The sequence below is a fragment of the Jaculus jaculus genome, chromosome 1, assembly GCF_020740685.1.
Source record: "Jaculus jaculus isolate mJacJac1 chromosome 1, mJacJac1.mat.Y.cur, whole genome shotgun sequence".
NCBI classification, from domain to species: Eukaryota; Metazoa; Chordata; class Mammalia; order Rodentia; family Dipodidae; genus Jaculus; species Jaculus jaculus.
In genome coordinates, this window is record NC_059102.1 from 41,529,080 (window position 1) to 41,550,273 (window position 21,194).

At 42.8% G+C, this 21,194-nt stretch overlaps 1 protein-coding gene across 1 annotated transcript in view; it reads right to left on the reverse strand.

Moving 5' to 3' along the window:
• Positions 1-21,194, reverse strand: part of Plce1 (phospholipase C epsilon 1) — a 328,593-nt gene that overhangs the window by 94,253 nt on the left and 213,146 nt on the right. Inside the window, exons 4-6 of the mRNA XM_045149602.1 lie at positions 11,683-11,828; positions 4,626-4,884; positions 2,776-2,981 (exon numbers count right to left, since the gene is read on the reverse strand). Coding sequence (XP_045005537.1) covers positions 2,776-2,981; positions 4,626-4,884; positions 11,683-11,828 — 611 coding nt within the window. The remainder of the gene's footprint in view (positions 1-2,775; positions 2,982-4,625; positions 4,885-11,682; positions 11,829-21,194) is intronic.

The window sequence follows — 21,194 nt, forward strand, 5'->3', positions numbered from 1 at the left end:
AACCCCTCACATCAACCCTATGAAGCAGCATTCCTAATCCCATTTTTAAAAAAATTTTATTTATTTATTTATTTATTTATTTGAGAGCGACACAGAGAGAAAGACAGATAGAGGGAGAGAGAGAATGGGCGCGCCAGGGCTTCCAGCCACTGCAAACGAACTCCAGACGCGTGTGCTCCCTTGTGCATCTGGCTAACGTGGGACCTGGGGAACCGAGCCTCGAACTGGGGTCCTTAGGCTTCACAAGCAAGCGCTTAACTGCTAAGCCATCTCTCCAGCCCCCTAATCCCATTTTACAGAAGACAAAAACCAAGGCTCTGAAAGATTAAGTTAGTCTTATAAGATAACCAAATAGTAAGTAGTTCGGCCAAGATGCAGTCCCAGGCAGTAAGTCTGTAAGCTTTCAGTAGCCTCTACTCCAAAGTTTCATCTGACTTCAGTATCCACTTATATCCTACTTCTGTATATCTTACTTAGGCAGCAACACACCAAGGATGGTCAACAGCGTTGAAAATTAGTATAAGCACTTGCAGTATCCATCGGAGTCACCACACTTCTCTACCTACTTTTCCATTCTTCCTTCCCAATTTCCAGAAATGGAGCCTCAGGTTACTCTTACATTTCTGTCATTTAAACATTCATACAGACATAGGTTATTTATTTTCATGCTGGTAAATAAAAAAAGTTATTATAAATAAGCTTTATAGATTGTATAAAATACAACTGGGATTTTTTTTTTTTTTTTTTTTTTGGTTTTTTGAGGCAGGGTCTCACTCTGGTCCAGGCTGACCTGGGATTAACTATGCATTCTCAGAGTGGGCTTGAACTCATGGTGATCCTCCTACATGTGCATCCTGAGTGCTGGGATTAAAAGTGTGCGCCATCATGCCCAGCTCTGGGATTTTTTTTTTTTTTTTAAAGAATTCAGTTGTGGGTTGGGAGATGGCTCAGTTAGTTAAGTACTTGCTGTATAAGTGTGAGGTCCTAAGTTAAAATCCCCAAACTCACGTAAAGGTTGATGCAGCAGTGTGCATAGTGCTCCTATGGCAAAATGCGAGATGGAGACAGGAGAATCTCTAGAAACTTGCAGGCCAGGCAGCCTGGTATACGTAGTGGAGAACAACAAAGAGAGCTTGCCTCTAAAAAAGTGAAAGAGGGCTGAGGGATGGCTTAGCGATTAAGACACTTACCTGCAAAGCCAAAGGATCCAGGTGCAATTCCCCAAAACCTACATAAGCCAGATGTACAGGGTGGCACATGCATCTGGAGCTCATTTGCAGTGGCTGGAGGCTCTGGTATGCCCATTCTCACTCTCCCTTTCTCTCTCAAATAAATAGATAAAAATAATTTTAAAAAAGTGAAAGATAGCCGGGCGTGGTGGCGCACGCCTTTAATCCCAGCACTCGGGAGGCAGAGGTAGGAGGATCGCCATGAGTTCAAGGCCACCCTGAGATGACAGAGTTAATTCCAGGTCAGCCTGAACCAGAGTGAGACCCTACCTCAAAAAACAAAAAAACAAAAAACAAAAAAACAAAAAAAAAAAAGTGAAAGATGACACCTGAGGTTGCCCTCTGACCACATTCCTGCCTGTACTCATATACATAACACACATACAATACAAACAAGATTGGAAAACGAGGTCAGCTCTTCATAATCCACAGGCATTAGATACAAAAAAGAGGCTGAGGGTTAGCTCCTCTCCAGCCAAAAAAGAAGTCTTCACTACCACAGGACAAAGACTCCTGTCCAAGCCCTGGTGCATGGTCAGGATCATGCTTGGGCTTTGTTATTATTTAGGCAATTGACCTCAGTTCTCCGGGAACCACTTTTTCACCTATGCAGAGGATGGACTGCCTTAAGATGACACTTTGAGATTCTCTCAACTCTATTCCCTTTCTGCTGAGGCTCGAGACTTTTAGGATCGCTTTTCAGGGTTTCTGGGAGTGATTCCCATGGGTTTTCTGGCAGAAGTGACTGATGGCTTTGAGAGGAATCCTAAGGATAGCGTGCCCACCAGGAGAACCAGTGGACCATGAGATTGTTCTTTCTTTGTGACAGTTTTCATGGAGTCAGGTTTTGCCACAGCAATGGGGCTGCAGGCTATTATTTGTGGAGTCAACAAAGCACAGTTCCTTTGGCCTTCAGCATCTGCAAATCACTGTGCCCCACACACTTGAAAAGGCTGATGGCCCAGGTTTGATTCTCTAGTACCCAGGTAAATACAGATGCACAAAGTGCTGCATGTATCTGGAACTCCTTTGCAGTGGTAGGAGGCCCTGGTGCACCCATATGCACTCTGTCTGTGTCTGCCCCTTTCTCTCTGGTCTCTCTCTCTCTCAAATAAATAAATAAAATATTAAAAAAGAATTGATAAGTGGGTTGGAGAGATGGCTCAGCAGTCAAAGCAGTCAGCAGTAAAGCCTTACAACCAGGGTTTGATTCCCCAGTAACCATGTAAAGCCAGATACACAAAATGGCACATGCATCTGGAGTTCATTTGCAGTGGCAGGAGGCCCTGGTGTGTCCATATTCTCCCTGTGTGCCTCTTCCTCTCTCTCTCTCACATAAATAAATGAACAAAATATTATTTTTATAAAGGAACTAGTAAGGTTAGAAGATAAAACAGCATGGGCTATTCACAAAAAAAAAAAAAATGATGAGTTTCTACTAGGTATCCTTGAGAAACTAAACTGAAGTAGGGAAATAGAACTTAGCAACAGAAAAATAAAAAAAAAGAAGAAAAGCTCATTTCCCCCATTAGAATATTAAACTTACTGCCATCGGGTTTTGTCCTTCAAGGAATTTTTCCTGGAGCTGTTCCCTTCACTGGGACTATCCTCATCCTCCACCTCCAGCCTTCGACTGCAGCTCCTGATGACCTGGAAGATGCTATTGACTGTGGACTCCTTCTCCGAATTCTTTAAGCCATTCTGTCCCACTCGTTGTAAGAAATTATCTTGTCCACTATAATCTGCTACAAACTATAGGGAAAAAAGATCAAGAATTTGCTCTTGCAACTGAATATGTCTGAGTAGTCTACTTGGCTAGTGAAACAACCCTAGTAGCTGTGTGTGACAGCATCTGTGTCTGCATTATGGACAAGAACCTCCAGGAAAAACAGTTTCTCATTTCACCACACGAAGTACCAAAACTCACACTTGTTCCTACTAATTCAATTTCAGGACCCTTAAGAATCAACACACTTCAAATTCATGACACAAAAAGTAACATTATTTCAGGGTTCCCTGGGGAAGATTATCCACTTTAAGAGGAGAGGCAGAGTTATTTTTTTCCTTGTGCTGAGAATTGAGAAAAACCATGACAAAAGATCACTATGCTACGGAATGAGATGAAACAAGAGGGCTCAAGGAAAGCTGCCTTTTTTTTTAATTGCCCATGTGTCCCTACAGGAAGACAGTGGCTTCTTGCTGGGTTTTAAGCTGCTATTGTCTGTATTCTTGAGGCTGAATTTTCTCATATCAGAAGGGAGAGCCACAGCTGGGCCAAGAGATGTGGTGTTCCCTCTTCTCAGGACAGAAGGGAGCTGAGAGTGGAGCGCGGGAGTCTTCCTCCCCCTCTCTCCCCACGGATAAGCTAGTGGTCAAGATTTCCTGATACCACTGACACTTTTGTTTGCAGGGGACATGAGATAAGAGGAAGTTCTGAGTATTCCGGCTTTCAACAATAAGCTGTTTGTGTGTGTGTATGTGTGTGTGTGCTCGCGTGTGTATGTGCATGTGTGTGTGTGCATGCATGTGAAGTGTCAGTCATGAGCCCTGTCATTATGAGAGGGACCCTAGACTTGGGCTTGGGATTTCCAAATATGGGACACCTCAAATTCTCTATGACATTTTTTAAAATAAAATATTATTTATTTATTTATTTATTTATTTATTTATCCGAGAGAAAGAGGGAGAGAGAGAAGAAGAGAAATAATGGGCATGCCAGGGCCTCCAGCCACTGGAAACAAACTCCAGATGCATGCATCTGGCTTACGTGGGTCCTGAGGAATCAAACCTAGGTGCTTTGGCTTTGCAGGCAAGTGCCTTACCGCTAAGCCATCTCTCCAGCCCAGATCTTTCACCTTTAAATGCCTGAGGAGGTTTCCTTTTGCTTCTCTTCTATCTTTGCAGTGCCTCTCTTCCTATAGCCCAGTGCCCTCAGCTGACACTAGCTTCTCCACTTCCAGCACCAAGAATAAAAGCCTTGGGCCTGGGCAGATGGGAGCAGAGTTTTGAGCCTGGAATGTGAGGCACTGGCTTCCTCCACAAAGCACTGACTTACTCCCCCTCCTTCCTCCACTGATACTGAAAAGTTAATGCTCTTACTCTGTCTTTATCCTCTGAATCTAGATAGTTTTGCCCAGTTAGAAAAACTTGTAAAATTAAAATCCAAAACAGCATACTTTTCCACCTGTGCTCAAAGTGTCACATTAAAGCAAATGTAATAATATTGAGCCTCATGCCAGTTGACATCATTTTCTCTAAAACCTTCCAGAACCTACTTGCTACTCACAAACAACCTAACAAGGATTACTCTGGGCTCAGAAGCATTTCTTGTTGTGGCAGTGAGTCCACAAAGGGCCAGAGGGGACTCCTCAGAGCTGCTGGTTTGGAAAGGCTTACTTCTAAAGCCTCTTCTTGGGAATTGTATCGTGGGCATAGCTTCAGCAGGCCAGAGGCTCCATCAAGCACTTCACAGAGCTCCTTCAGAAACACCCCGCAGAAGGGAACCACCTTGCAGCCAGGGATGTGCAGGGCCCGGGTCACCACCTTTCTGTACTCCAGGGAAGACTCGTGTTGAGCCATGGCATCCTTCAGGCTCCGCATGGTCTCAATGTCAGACTGGTCCATGAACTGCCACATTTTTAAAACTTTTCTTGACCTATTGCAAAGAAATGACATTCTCTTTTAAGACTGAACAAGAGCTAACATAGGCTAAAGTCCATATAGATCCATTCTTTTTACCTCCTTAGTGTTCTTTATTTGTTAATATTTATTTAGGATTTCTATTTCCCCAAATGACAAGAGTATTATTATTTATGTAACTTGAACCACAAAATAAAATAGGATAGATACAAACAAAAATAGGTTAACTAGGGGTTGGGGAGATGGTTCCATTGGTAAAGCGCTTGCTGTGCACACATGAAGATCTGAGTTCAGATCCCCATTACTCATGTAAATCCTGGTGAGGTAGCATGCCTATAATTCCAGCACTGGGGAGGTAGAGACAGGAGCATCTTTAAGACTTGCTGGCTAGCTAGTCTAGCTGAATTGGTGAGCTCCAGGTTCAGTGAGACACCCTGTCTCAAAAAAAAAAAAAAAAGTTGGAGAGTGATTGTGGAAGACACCAGACATTGGCTTCTGGCTTCTGCATTCATGTGCTCACATATGTACCCATACACACAAACACACAAGCATACACCCCACACATACACAATAATAGGTTAAGTATGGGAGCTAGACCCTGAGCGCTGGTGCAGTTTTCCTGGCTGCTATAGCCAAAAGAAAACCACAATGGCTGTTGTTGATGTAAAATAACAATTCTGCCGTTTATTCTGTGTGAAATATTAGTTAACGAGGGCCAGAAACAGGGACACAAGTTCTCTGAATGACATATTCCACTGTGAAAGAGGTCAAAGAACAAAATAGTCATAAATCAATGCCTACTGTTGGGAGCCTCAGGAAGGTGAGATAAAGCAAGGCAGAGAACTGTTGTCTGCAGATTTCAGATGTCATCTTACCATGTTCTTTGGGGTTGGTGGAAGCTGGAGGTCTGTAATACATCCCCAGTTTTACCTAGTAAAACTTTGAAATTAGGGCAAATATAGGGTTGATAGTAAGTGGCTATAAAAGACTAAACATAGCCCAAGAGAACTTTGGCTCTCAATTTAAAATATTACTTCTCTTCACAATCAAGATCAGTCTGTGGGCTCTTTGGTATAGACATGGCTTCTTCAGGTAATGCCAGTTCATAGTAACATGGTTTGTCCACATGTTTATGTAGGGTTGTCCACAGAAAACCTGCCCTCTCTACTCCTCCTCATCTTCGAATCTCTTAGGCAGACTCATGAAGCCTGATCTTTTGACTTCTTGGGAAGAATTTGTTTTTATCAAATCCAGTTTGACATGAAGCTGCCAGCCTGCTTTGAAGGACCTCATTTTGAAGCATTATTTTTATAAGAAGATGTTAAATGGAAATTTTCCTACTATGAAATTGTTACTGAAGTCAACAGGAGACACTGTACCCTACCTTCTAAGTGGAGGAGTTATGTCATCATGAGGAGGGTCCAAACTGCTCTGCCCTCAGTGGGCTCTCACTCTCCTTCAGTCCACACTAGAAGATCTGAGCAGATAGGTTGGGACTCTTTCTTAGGAAAGAAATGTGGGAGGGCTTATGTGAGAAAGACGTTTACCCCAAATGTAGGAGGTTTCAAGTGAACTTCCTGGAGATGCTGTTCTATGTCCTGAGCAGTTTTCTCATCACATGCCCTGGTATATGGCCCTTGACTAAAGATGACGAACAGGCTGAAATTACCCAAAGGCAAAGAGAGAGAGAAAGTTCCAGTGGATGTCTTGCTTTTGCAGAGTTGACAAAATGCTGGTGTCTCCTCTAAGTCCATAGCAGGTACTATGGAACGAGTTGGGTTTGAGGTGTCTTGGAAGGCCTGCCTGTCAGATGAGGTGGCCCTCAAACCCAGGAAGAAGTCCAGCTTAATTTATAAATGGATTCTTAGCCGGGCGTGGTGGCACACATCTTTAATTCCAGCACTTGGGAGGCAGAGGTAGAAGAATCACTGTGAGTTCGAGGCCATCCTGAGAATACAGAGTGAATTCCAGGTCAGCCTGAGCCAGAGTGAGACCCTACCTCGAAAAACAAAAACAAAATACCAAAATAAATAAATAAATAAATGGATTCTTATGTAATGAATAAATAGATGAGATATGGTTTTCATTAATAATAATCTCCCTATATGAGTAATGGAGCCATCAAATTATACTTGGAGACAAAAGACAAATCAGTAAAAATCAATTACTTTTTGTTAAAATGAGAATTGTTACTACTGGTACTTTAAAAATATTTTTATTAATTTACTTGAGATATATATGTAGAGAGAGAAAGAGAGAGGGGGGAGAGAGAGGGAGAATGGGCATGCCAGGGCCTCCAGCTGCTGTAAATAAATTCCATATGCATGTGCCACATTGCACATCTGGCTTACATGGGTCCTGGGGAATTGAACTTGGGTCCTTTTGGCTTTGCAGGCAAGTGCTTTAACTGCTAAGCCATCTCTCCAACCCTATTTATTGGTTTTTTAAAATAAAAAGGTTGTACTCTTAGGCTTTCCCTGCTCCAATTTGGCTGAGGGTCTTCATTGGGGTTATTGGTAGTCATCGTGGGCACCAAGAAGCCTCAGTCAGTCTCTGCAGGGAGTGGGTTTCATCTTGCTTTTAGATGGCTAAATATTATTATCTGGATACATCATATTATTTCCTTTAACTATTTTCCCACTGATGTCAATTTAGATTCTTCTGAATTAAAAGCATGACTAAATAAACATCTTTGAACTTCTAATTGTTTCCTTAAAAAACTCAGTTAGAGGAAGCCAAATGTATAATATCTAAAAAAAAATCAAAAGCCATTTAACAATGAGGATGTTACATCCCATCTAATTGCTAAAAGAGAGAAATTATAAAGAGAAAAACCTCAGTTATCTTGATGTAGTTAAGTTATTTGGCATCACAGGGCTTTTCAAGACCCAAAATACAAACATAAGCCATGTATTCACATCAAAGGAATAGTAAAGGGCTGGAGAGATGGCTTAGTGGTTAAAGTCACTTGTTTGCAAAGCCTGAAGGCCCAGATTCGATTCCCCAGTACCCGAATAAAGCTGGATGCACAAAGTAGCACATGCATCTGGAGCTTGTTTACAGTGGCTGGAGGCCCTGGTGTGCCCATTCTCACTCTCTCACTGTCTACATCATTCCCTCTATCTTTCTCTCAAATAAATAAATAATACTTTTTAAAATAAAGAATATTTAAGAGGTTGGAGCCTGGTGTGGTGGCATACACCTTTAATCCAAGCACTTGGGAGGCAGAGGTAGGAGTATCACTTTGAGTGATACTGAGACTACATAGTGTATTCCAGGTCAGCCTGGACTAGAGTGAGACCCTACCTCCAAAAACAAACAAACAAACAAACAAACAAACAAACAAACAAACAAATGAGGAGGTTGGAGCAATGCCTCAGTGAGTAAGAGCACATCTGATGCAAGGGTGAGGATCTGAAATAACCTGAGTTAAATTCCCCAGCATGCATATAAACAGTTGGACCACACATGCCTATAACTATAATGTTGGTCCTGTGGGGAGCAGAGACAGACTTTTGGGGGAACATGAAAATGGAAAACTCCAGAATCAGTGAAAAATCCCATCTCAAGGAAACACATGCATGAGTGATGGTGTGGGGAAGGCCATATGACTTCTATACATGCATGAGGTATGCACATCCGCACATACATATGCATATAACACACATATGTATACCACACACACTCCAATACATATGTTGCACACATGTACATGCACAAAAGAGAATAACTGAAAACTCATCTCCTGTATATATTGTTCCTAGGAAAGAGCTAATTCTACCTGGTACACTTCCCACTATTCATAAAGATAATTTTAGTGTTGAGACAAATACAGGAGCATTGGTAGGGAGAGAGAGACAGGTAAATAGATAGATAGAGAGAGAGAATGGGCATGCCAGGATCTCTAGCAACTGCAAATGAACTCTAGAAACATGCAACATCTTGTGCATCTAGCTTACATAGGTCCTGGGGAAGCAAATCTGAATACTTAGGCTTTGCAGGCAAGTGCCTTAACCATTAAGCCATCTCTCCAGCCCCATGAGGTTAGTTTTTGTCTAAGAGGATCTCCTGGGTGTAAGGCTTTCTTGAATTCTTAATTCAAACTAAATTGGGTCTAAAAATCAAATTCTCTCTAGGTTTCCAAGTGTCATTTTGAGGTTATTCTTATATGGATAGAATATGAAACATGGTACATGACAGTCCGTTTCTAAGATGGCTACCAATGGTCATAGCTCCTGGTATTATGCTTTTGTGTGGGATATATCCACAGTGTCTCAGAGATGATTCTGAGTGACCAATACAGCATGGAGGAAGTGACAGAGGATAACTTTTGAGGCTAGGATATAAAAAGTATTACAGGGCTGGAGAGATGGCTTAGTGGTTAAGGTGTTTGCTGCAAAGCCAAAGGATCCTGGTTTGACTTTCCAGGACCCACGTAAGCCAGATGCACAAGGGAGTGGGTGCACGCATCTGGAGTTCATTTACAGTGGCTGTAGGCCCTGGCATGCCCATTCTCTCCCTCTCTCTTTGCCTCTTTCTCTCACATAAATAAATAAAACATATTTTTAGAAAAGGCATTACAGCTTGTACTTTGGTCTCTGGGACATTCATTTGCTAAGAGGACTGTCACATCAGTAGGGAGAGAAGGGGTGGTCCCAGACACCAGCCAGCACCACATTGCCAATGAAATACAAGTATAGGCACCAGCAAAGAAGACACTTTATCACAATATTTTTCTTAAATGTTTGTTTGTTTTTCATTTTCTAGGTAGGGTCTCATTCTAGCTCAAGCTGATCTAGAATTCACTCTGTTGTCTCAGGGTGGCCTTGAATTTACGTCGATCCTCCTACCTCTGCCTCCTGAGTGCTGGGATTAAAGGCGTGTGCTACCACACCCAGCTTTAAAATAAATGTAACAGACTCGTTTATAGGAAACCCATCACCCATAAGACCAGGGTCATATGGATATAACCTCCCGCTCTACCACTGAGTTTTTCTTCTTTGAGGTATGCCTGGTACAAAGCCATTTTTCAAGCTGATAACATGGCCATATGAGTTTATTCCTAGTTAAGAAAGTTGAAAGAAGGGCTGGAAAAATGGCTTAGTGGTTAAGGTGCTTGCCTGCAAAGACAAAGGACCCAGGTTCGATTCCCTAGGACCTATGTAAGCCAGATATACAAGGTGGCACATGCATCTGGAGTTCATTTGGTTGAAGGCCCAGGTGCCTCTATCTGCCTCTCTTGTCTCTCTCTCTGTCTCTCACTCATTCAAATAAATAAATAAAATAAAAATAATTATAAAAAGAAAGTTCAAAGGAAAAAAAAAGATCCTCTTGAAATTTTCATTTCTTCAAACTGGAATCCCTATGTAGGGACCTGGAGAATCAAAGAAAAATATTGTCATGGAGCAACACCTTCCTGCAGTGAGCACCCTCATAGGGACGGTGAGCCTCAGGAAACAGTAGCAGTAGCTTGTCTTGATGGGGCCTTTATCACATGCCAGGTCCACTGGCCTGGAGAGCTAGGTACTCTTTTGGTATTTCTTCATTTTACAAAGAAACCAAGGCTCAGTGAGGTCGAGTGTCTTATCCAGATCATACAGCTATTCCACTGGACAACCAAGAGTTGATTCCCTACTACTAATTATACTAATTATTCAATTTTATTTATTTATTTATTCATTTATTTAAGAGAGAGAGAGAGAGAGAGAGGGAGGGAGAGGGAGAGAGAGAGAACGAATAGGTGTGTCAGGGCCTCCAGCCATTGCAAACAAATTCCAGATGCATGTGCAGTCTTGTGCATCTGGCTTACGTGGGTCCTGGGGAATTGAATCTGGGTTCTTTGGTTTTGCAGGCAAGCTCCTTAACTGCTAAGCCCTCTCTACAGCCCTAATTATTCAATTATTTAAAACTTTAATACTGTATTTCTTATTAAGTAGGCTGTCCTTTCTCATACATCAAGCTTCCTTCCACAGGAATGGGACTTACTTTACGTCAAGTAGAAGAGGAAGAAAGGCAGTAAGAAAGGCGAGGCTTTATGATGGGATGGAGGTTTTGTTTTCAGCTTTATCAGTATCAGAGGGATCAAGATTATGGGGCCCTTAAATCCAAGTCAGCTGTGCATGGTGGCATATCCCTATAATCTCAGCACTTGGGAGGTGAAGCAGGAGTATGGTGAGTTTGAGGCCAGCCTAAGTGGAACCCTGTGCCACCCAGCTGCTTGGATTATATCCCACCACGCCAGGGGATCTTGGATAATCGACTTAATTTCTCGTTAGTTCCTACTTACCACAAAAATCTGTTTTGAGAATTAAAAGATATATTATGTGGAATGTAGTGAGCTATTTTGAACTGGACATGCAATGGATGCTAAGTACTAAGGAAAGCTAACAGTATTGGAAGCTTGTTGTCAGTGTTAGTCACTGTTATTGCTAAAGGGAGGTAGTGGTCCAGAGCTCACAGTTCTGGGCAGTTGACAGAGCAGGAGAGAGGACTATATCAGTAAGGTTTAATGGGCAGAAAGAGAGGGACCAGTGAGAAGATCAACGGGTTCTGCAACCATTCTATTTACTCTGGTCAAGCACCTGAGATCACAGCAGATATAGTGAGGCAGGATTGTAATGGGCCTATAGAGGCTGTTTTCTGCAGTATCTTTGAGGGGCAGGGCTTGTGGTGCTGGGAGAAGACAGGTAGGGCATTCTCCAAAATCATCGCCAACCATTGCTTAGCCTTCTAAGTGTGGCTACCCAGGGAATTAATTCAGAGTCACCTGAGTGGTATGAGGAACCACCACATCCCCATATTCACACTGCCTTACCTGAGGCCAGCTAAGAACTCCATGACGGCGTTGTAGTTGCCCATGTTCCAGCAGCACTTGGCCACGTGGACCAAATATGAGAAGACTTCCCGCTTCTCCTCCATGGAGCCCGCTGTGAGGATCAGCCATGTCACCCAGGAGCTTACCTGGAAGATGAGGAGGGACAGTCACTGCAGCCATGCCCTGGGGGCTTGATAAATACGTTTCCAAAAGAATTTCTTTTTTATTTTAAGTAGTTTGGTATTAGAAACAGAAGAACTCAGCAAAGAGCTCTGGAGTGCAAACCTAGCCCAATCACTACTTGGCACAGGATTCGGGGCAGGCCGTCAGTCTCTCTGCACCTTCATCTTCACTTTTAAAGGCAGTGGTAAAATCCCTCCTTATAGACAACTTTGTGAGACTAAAACTATTATGGTCATGTAGCAGTTACTGAAGAACTCAAGTGGTCCAAGTGCTGACAATAAGAGATTGTTGAGTGTACAGTTTTTTCTTAAATATTTATTTATTTCTTTGAGAGAAGGGGGGGGGAAGAGAAAGAGAGAGAGAGAGAGAGAGAGTGCGTGCGCACATCAGGACCTTTAGCCACTGCCAACACTCCAGACAGATGTGCCACCAGGTGCATCTGCCTTTTGTGGGTCCTGGGGAATCGAACCTGGGTCCTTAGGATTTTCAGATAAGTGCCTTAACCACTAAGCTATCTCTCCAGCCCCGAGTGCACAATTTTGACCCAGGGAACAATATCACAGAAGAGTGGGCAGAAAGGATATAACAGCTGGAGGATAAGGAGGAGTATTGTAGAACAGTGTTACTGGGTATGCCATGACCACCTGAACTCTTAAACTCTCAGTAGATGTGATTACCTGTACCAAAGTGGGCCTGTCAACATTCCGTCATGGAGTGGGGAGGGGCTCATGAGGCCCTTCTCTGAAGTTACTGGTTGCTAGGGAGGGACTTTCTTCAGTGGTGTAGCCACTGGTAAGTTGCTCATGCTTTTGCCAATAACTCCTAACCTATATTCCTGTAAGCAGTCCTCTTTAAATGCATTGGGTTACAAAAACAAAACGAACATCGGTAAAGATATAAAAGTAGATGGAAGACTAGTTGGGAAGAGAAAAGGGGTTAGTGTGAATGAGAAAGGGATAAGAAGGGATAATGGAGGGTAAAGATGATTAAAATACCTCATATATATGCACAAGATTAAATATGCTGGGCATGGTGGTGCACATCTTTAATCCCAGCACTTGGGAGGCAAAGGTAGGAGTATCACTGTGAGTTCAAGGCCATCCTGAGACTTCATAGTGAATTCTGGGTCAATCTGGGCTAGAGCAAAACCCTATCCCAGAAAACAAAAACAAGGGGTGGGAGTAATGGCTTAGTGGTTAAGGAGCTTGCCTGCAAAGCCAAAGGACACAGGTTCGATTCTCCAGGACCCATATAAGCCAAATATACAAGGTTTTGCATGCATCTGGAGTTCATTTGCAGTGGCTGGAGGCCTTGCTGTGCCCATCCTATCTGTCTCCATCTCTCTCCAATAAATAAATAAAGTATTTATAAAAGAAAAACAAGAATAAAACAAAAAGTATGTTAAATACAATCAATGTACTTATCCCATAAATTGAAACATTTATCAAACAATAAAATGTGGATTGCAAATAAAAAAAATACAAAAATGGCTGGGCAGGTGCATACCTTTAATCTCAGCTCTCAGGAGGCCAAGGTAGGAGAAACATTGTGAGTTCAAGGCCACCCTGAGACTACATAGTGAATTCCAGGTCATCCTGGGCTACAGTGAGACCCTACCTCAAAAAGCAAGCAAACAAATTAAAAAAAAAAAACCCAAACAAGACAAAAATGGGGCTGGAGAGATGGCTTAGTGGTCAAGGCACTTGCCTGTGAAGCTTAAGGACCGAGGCCCAACTCCTTAGAACCCACGTAAGCCAGATGCACAAGGTGGCACATGTGACTGGAGTTCTTTTGCAGTGGCTGGGGGCCCTCATATACCCTTTCTCTCTCTATTTATATATGCCTCTTTCTCTCTCAAATAAATAACAAATAAATAAGAAAAATACAGAAATAGCTGGATGTGACCCCCCATGCCTTTATCTCAGCACAAAGGAGGATGAGGTAGGAGGGGCTCTGTGAATTCAAGACTACACAGTGAACTCCAGCTCATCCTGGGCTAGAGGGAGACACTACCTCAAAAAAAAAAAAATCCAAAAATATTTTGAATAATCTTTTACAATACATTATCATTATGTTCTCAGTGACAAAATAATAAAAACAAATAATTACATAGCATTCATTATGTGCCAGGAAGCACTCTAAGCATTGTATCCATGCCACTTCATTTATCTCTCACTACCATCCTGAGTCAGGGATGATTCATAATCCAAAAGGCTTGCTGAGGGTCCTAAAACAAGGTAGTGAAGGCTGGCTTTGAACTTCAGAGGCTTCACTAGGAATTCCTCACTTCATGCTGCATGTGCACACAGGAACTCTAATGTTTACTAGTTCTGGGAATAAAGTTATTATAATATGATTTGTTTTTTTTACTATACAGTTTAGCATATCAATTTTAATAACTCACATTTATATTTCCTTTATGACAGGCAGCCTTTAAATTCTCTTTCTCTCTCTTTATTTTTGTTTATTTTTGGTGAAAGAGTTTCGGTCTAGTCCAGGTTGGCCTGGAATTCACTATGCAGTTCCAGGCTGGCCCCAAACTCAGGGCCATCGATCCTCCTTCCTCTGCCTCCTGAGTGCAGGCATTAAAGGCGTGAGCCACCTCGCTCGTCTCTCAGTCATCTCTTTAAGTTCTAAGATGGCTTAAGTGCTGCCGTGTGGCGCTTGAACAGGGCTGTTCATCTGAGTTGCTTTCTCTACCCTGGCTAACATCTGGGTGGATGAGTTCAGTTGGTACCACAAAGCAGTGATCTTGACCCTACGTGACCCCATTAGTTGGACATGGGTCACCAACAGTGCTGAAACCCAGGGAGCAATACTTTCCCCAGCCTGAGAGCGGATGAGGCTGAGATAGAACTCACAGTGACCCAGACAACTGAGTAATAGCAGCCCAACGAAGAAGGCATACAGCTCCCAAATGGAAAACCATAAGAATTAATGACATTTAGTGCCAGTAGCAACTACAGAGGGCAGTCCTACACCATTTTTCCAGGTCAGGAATCTGTGGCTTGCAAGGCCCTGGGTATGATCTCTGGTACCACAAACAAAACAAACAAAATAAATGAAAACAAGAACAAAACCAACCAACCAACCAACCAACCAACCAACCAACCAACCAACCAACCAAAAGAATCTATGTCTCACAGAGAAGTGACTTTCCGAGGTCATGATACTTTGGATAGTAAAGCAAGGACTCTGGTAATTCCTTTCTGAATAAATTGCTGGCCTGAACCCAGGAGCTCTACTTGCTCTGGAGAATACTGGCCCTCAGGCATCATCAAGCAGACCTGGAATCAAGCCTCTAAAATAAGCCCCGTGCAGATCAGCCCAGGACATTTCCTGCAGCTACAAGCAACCCCTTACTCATCATCTCCATGTCCTGTCCCCTCATACATTTAAAAGTCAATTTTATAAAACCCTGGCTTTCTTAGATCAAAAACTTATTTTTCCAACAGAATCCAATTTTCTTTAGCTTAATTTGCTTTTGATAGGCCCCACTCTACAATGGGCAACAAATCAAATCATTTTCCTTTCAAATGGAAATGAGATCTTGACAAGTTAAAATGACTCCTCAGAGTCACCCAGCTCAGTGCTTGAGGCTTCTGGCTTGAAACTTCCCATGGCTTTAGTGCTTTTCCTGTTGAAGAAATCAAGCTCTCTGGAAAGGCAGTGTTCTTTTAGTGTCAGGAAAGGGTTAACTTCTGCCATGGGAGAGGCAGACTTCACAGAGTAGGCATCCACTACTACTTGGTTTATGTTTCAATAGTGATCATGCATACAGACTTATTTACTATCAGTCAATTATTTTCCATACACTTTCCCACAATGCTAAGGAAAAAATAGCGATACTGTATTTCACATGGAAACCTAATTTAAACCAACTGTTCCATTCGTGAGTGTGAGTCCCCAAGGGCCCCTGGTTGTTGAGATTATGTAAGCACTGTTAACACACACACACACAGAGTAACATCTGCTTAAACACTTCAGGGACAATTTTTATTATGGCCTAATGGATTCATAATTTTATTGGTTAAGTAGTTAGAGTGTCATTAAGACAAAACAAATGAATAAAATAAATGAGATTAAAAAAGAGATTCAATGATGTGAAAATGTTGCTCACAGCATAAATTGTGGCTATGTTTGCTAAATGGAAAATGAGATGTGATGCCAATTCAGAAGGAATTTCAGGATAATAAGTCATAAAGAAAAATATCAATATCACATAGTGTACTATTTCCCCAGCATAGAGACTGTCCCTAAAGCATGCAGGCATTTCCTGTAGCGGGTTATCTTGCCCAATTTCTAGACCCTCAGCTCAGGTCTTCAAGATCCTCTCCTAGAAGATTCTGCCTTATCCTGATGATCTTGAACCCTGACCCATGCCCATAGACCCTTCACAGTCTCCCTTCTTCCTTCCCTCCCCTCTTCCCTCCCTCTCAATTCTCTCTCTCTCTCGATTGAACTTTGGGCCTTGCTGACACTAGACAAGCACTCTTCACACTGAGCTACATCCCTACCCCTTCTTTGACATTAGTTTCCTCACTAAATTGTTCAGGGTGGACTTAACCTTATAATCCTCCTGCTTGAGCTGCTCCGGCAGCTGGAATAATAGCGGTCTGCTGCCATGCACAATCATCTTCACTTCTTTTGCCTTTTTAGGTACTTGTAGGTCTAGCCAAACTTTAAACACTTTTCTCTCTTTCCATATCAAATGCCATATTGGCTGCATGGGAGATCAATTAGGAAGAATATTCTTTCAATTTTAAAGTGACATTTCCATTTTCCTATGGTCCTTTATAAACTCTAATGATTCACTTGACTCACCAGGCCCATACCTGTTCTACATCACCTCACCTCTCTCTCATGCCCTTCATTTTAGAGAAATAAACTAGGTTCCTTCCCATGTCAGAGACACTGGAATGTTGTTCCTTCCACAGAAGGCTCCTCCATGCTCAGCTTATTTTATTAGCCCATGCTTCCTCATCCCTCAGGCCCACCTCTCCTTGACTTGCCATTAAGATGGTATCTGTGGGCTTTACATGTCAGAAGGGCCCTACCTGATGCTTGCCCAGTTGTGCCTCTTTGCACAGTGAGTAGGTGGAGAACACATGACTGCCCATGGGCTATGTACCTATTTCTGGATCATTCTCCTCTTGTAGACCCAGGCCTTCCAAGTTCTCTAGTCAAATGGCCCCAAGACCATTTCCAGGCTCAGTCCTCCTGAGAGTAGATCATAATGGCCCATGAGGTGGGAGTGCTGTATGGACAAAGCTTGAACTTGTGTCAACATGGTGGTACATGAGCCTGGATGGGAAGACAAAGTGGGTAGGCCAACAGCCTTTATTCTTTTTTGAACTTGTGTCCCTGGCCTAGCAGGAAGAGGCAACCCTCTCTTTGGGAATCCCTCTTCAGCATTTACTTGACTTTCCTCTTGGACTATGTAAACATCTGTATGCTATAATGCCCCACACCACCTTCACCACAGCACACATCTGGTGCTGTGTTCCCATGAAGGCAGATGTTGGGTCTGCTGTGCCTATAGCAGTAACCGTATCAGTGACTAGCCAAGATCTTCCCTCTGTGAATTCCACTTAGTAAATGAGTGAACGAATAAATGAATGCTTACTTCCTCAAGGAAGGCATTTTATTTACTTATTTATTATTTATTTGAGAGAGAGGTACAGATATAGACAGAGAATGGGGGTGTACCAGTGCCTCCAGCCATTGCAAATGAACTCCAGATGCATGTACCACCTTGTGCATTATGCTTACTAGGGAATCGAACCTTGGTCCTTAGGCTTCACAGGCAAGTGCCTTAACTGTTAAGCCATGTCTCCAGGTCAGGAAGGTGTTTTTTGATGGTTAACCTGACAACTTACATTCAGTTCCTTCATAGTCTCTAACTTAAACTAGGACCTTCATTCCATACTCTGCACTTGATTTCTCTCTACTGCATGGATGTGCAGTTGGTTTATTTTTGTTATGTTTGTGTGCCTGAATTTCACATGGTCTGGTCTGTCTGCCCTAGCAAACCCTGAGTTCTCAAGGATAGAGACCATCTTTCCCACATTTCCAGGATCTGGCCAACAGGCAGGCCATCCAGAGTCCCCAGAGGCCATGGGCAGGGAGGATTCTCAGCATTCAGGAATTATATTTGTGGAAAAGCCCGAACATGTCCTATTGCTGTTCCCAGGTCCAGAAAAAGGAGACAAATGCATTTCTGCCAAAACTTTTTGTGTATTCTGAGTACAAGATTTGTTCAAAAGAGCTAGAAGATGGCTCAGTAGATAAAGTACTTGCCTTACAAGCATGAGTACCTGACTTCAGGTTTCCAGAATGCTTTATCCTAGTGGGCCTAGGATGAGAAGGGAAGGAGACAAGAGAATCACCCAGAAGCTCACAGGCCAGCTAGCCCAGTGCATTTGCAGCAGTGAACACTGAGAGACTGTCTGAAAGCAAAAGGTGAGAACTGACACAAAGTTGTCCTCTGACCTCTACCTGTGTGTTGTGGCATGTGCTCACACACACGAGTATGCACACACACACAACAACATAATACACACATACAAACATATTGTACATATGCACATGCATACACATGTACAAAAAGGGATTTGTTAGAAAGTTAGTAAACTGCCCTGGACTTCTGGTCACCATGCTATGAAGTTTGGGCTCAGATGGTGAAATACAGAGAAGACAATGAAATCTAACAAAGCTGTTCTTGAGTAGTTTGTGCAAAGTATACACACATTCCTACCCTCTATGGACTAGGGCATTCAAGCACACATATTTAACATACATATATCAGCCACACCCATGTCTAGGCTGCGCTCCTCGCATGTGGAAAACATATCAGGACACTGGTAGTGGCATCAAGTGTCTGTTCAAATACAGATTCTAAGGCTTCACTCAAACTGAGGTAGAAACCAGACTCTCTAAGGGCAGGGCTTAGGTCTTTGGCGATTCCTAACTGTACTGGAGTCTAAGAACAAGGCAGGGGTGCAATGCCCTTGTTCTGCCCTGTGGGGCAGGTCAGAGCTCCAGTACTATGCCTGTCCCATGAAGTAAACCAGTCCCTTTGGCCTCATTGTGATAACTGTACCTGAGTCCAGGCTGTAGCCCCTTTGGAACCAGGAAGGAGTACAGTGAGGTGGCCCAGTGCACGTCAAGGGCACTGGAGGTGGGCAAAGCTGCATCCGACTCCCAATTCAGCTGCTTCCCTATACTTGTCTCCCAGGCAAGCTGCCTAACTGCTCTGAGCCTCAGAAAATTAGTGTTACTGTGAAATGGGCAATGATATCTATAGATCTCAACAGGTCCACTGAATGTAAATAAGAGCTGGATGATGTGTTCTGCTAGACCCAGGCAGTGGCAGCTGCTGTGACTGCTATTAACCTTGTTATGTGATTGGTGACTGGCTGAATTCCAGATACAGAATTTAACTATGTCATGGCTGGACCAGAAGAAAAGGGAGTGCCCTGAGCAAAATCCTTCCTAACAGGAGGAAAGTTCACAGGTCATCTCTTCCTCACTCCTGAGCGAGCGCTAGGATCAGAGGGGTGAGCCACCATGCTGGCTTTCTTTCTCAGCTTTATAGTATCTTGTGAAATATTAATTTCCCCAAAATGTATGTTCCCCAGAGGCTGAGACCACAAGAGCACAGGGATTAGGATGTCCCCTACTCTTTCACACCCTCCTTGACATGAAGTGGGAGTAGAAAAGCCTTGCTGATAGGTGGGCATGGAACCACCGAGACAGAGGGGAGAGGGAGGGGACTGAGGTGGCTTCTTCGGAAGCTTGGGAAAGTATCAGGGACACATCCCTCCCCCTACCAACTACATCGTCATTGTTTTTAGAACAAGAGCTAAATCTCCAGTGTTGATTCTTACTATTGCCCACCACTTACCCATTTGACATCCCAATGGTATTCCATGATTCAATTTTTTATTCTCTCCTATTTCTAGTTCTATGCCAGTCATGAATATGTTAGTAATTTCATTGATATATTTGTTCTGTTTTAGCTATATCACATCTTCTAATCTATACAGATTAAATGAGGCTGACCATACTATTATGTTTGAGACTGGTCTCAGCAATTTGTCCAAAGATAAGTATCTGACTGAAGTCAGGCCAACCAGAACCCCCTGTGAGGCTTTTGTTGAAGTCACTAGAAAAAGACACAGTTTTTTTCGTTTGTTGTTGGAATCAAAAAGCTATGACCCTGAGACTGTCAACAGCTATGTTTGCTATAATATCAAGAAAGCCAGCCTAGAAATGAAGCCAACATAACAGAAAGACAAAGATGGATTCCAGTGGACAGAGGCAGATTCCTATATTCTGTCATACTAAAACCTTCTGACAACCCCTATGTAAAAACAGATTTTTTTCTTCTCTTTTTCCTTTTTCTTCACTTAGGTTTGAATTGTGCTGCTGCTAAAGGGTGACTGAAAACAAAAGCCTTGACAAACATACACTGTCTTGAGAGAACTCTTTCTCTTCTAATAAATACCTACTGTGTGCCCTGAAGCATGCTGGGCACTAGGAAACAAAATTAGATCTTGAAGTTTTCTGGGAGAGAATCACACAGGCAAACCATTGACTAGTAGTCAGTTCATTGGATAAATGTGAGGCCAACCTTAGGCATTTATGTGCTGCAACTCTGGATGTCTGGGGAGTCTCCAAGTGCTTGGTCCCTCCCTAGACATTTTATTTTTATCCTTGTAACAGTGCTTCTTCTCTCTATGGCTTCTGCATGCCTATCCACTTGCCAGGAACTATGCTAGGCATGGGGACAGGAATGATGGAACAAGCATAAGAAGGCTAAGACAAGAAAAAGAATTTCAATCTAAAGGCATAAGAAACCTCTCTTTTCAAATGGCAGTGACCACTGGGGGGACTCAAAATGCATCAAAGTTCTGAGAAGAGAGTGGAGTGTTCAGCATTGAGACGTCTCTATCATACCCTTCAAGGCTCAGGGACCATTGTGGAAGAGGTGGCAGGATCTGCTTTGCAATACTCTCTTCCAGAAGCAAAGTAGTGCTAATGGCATTTATGACCTCACAGTGGTTGATGCTGTTTGCATAATAAGGAGGGAAAAATGATGATGTCAGAATAGAAGAGAGACTAGTTGGAAAGAAGGGATTCAGTGGAGAAGGGATTTGGGAGGGTGGTAGGAAGGGATTATGATCATGGTATATTGTCTGTATGTATGCAGGCTGTAAAACAATTTAAAAGAAAGCTGAATATGGTGCTGCATGCCTTTAAGCCAGCACTTAGAAGGCCGATGTAAGAGGATCACTGTGAGTTAGAGGCCAGCCTGGGACTACAGA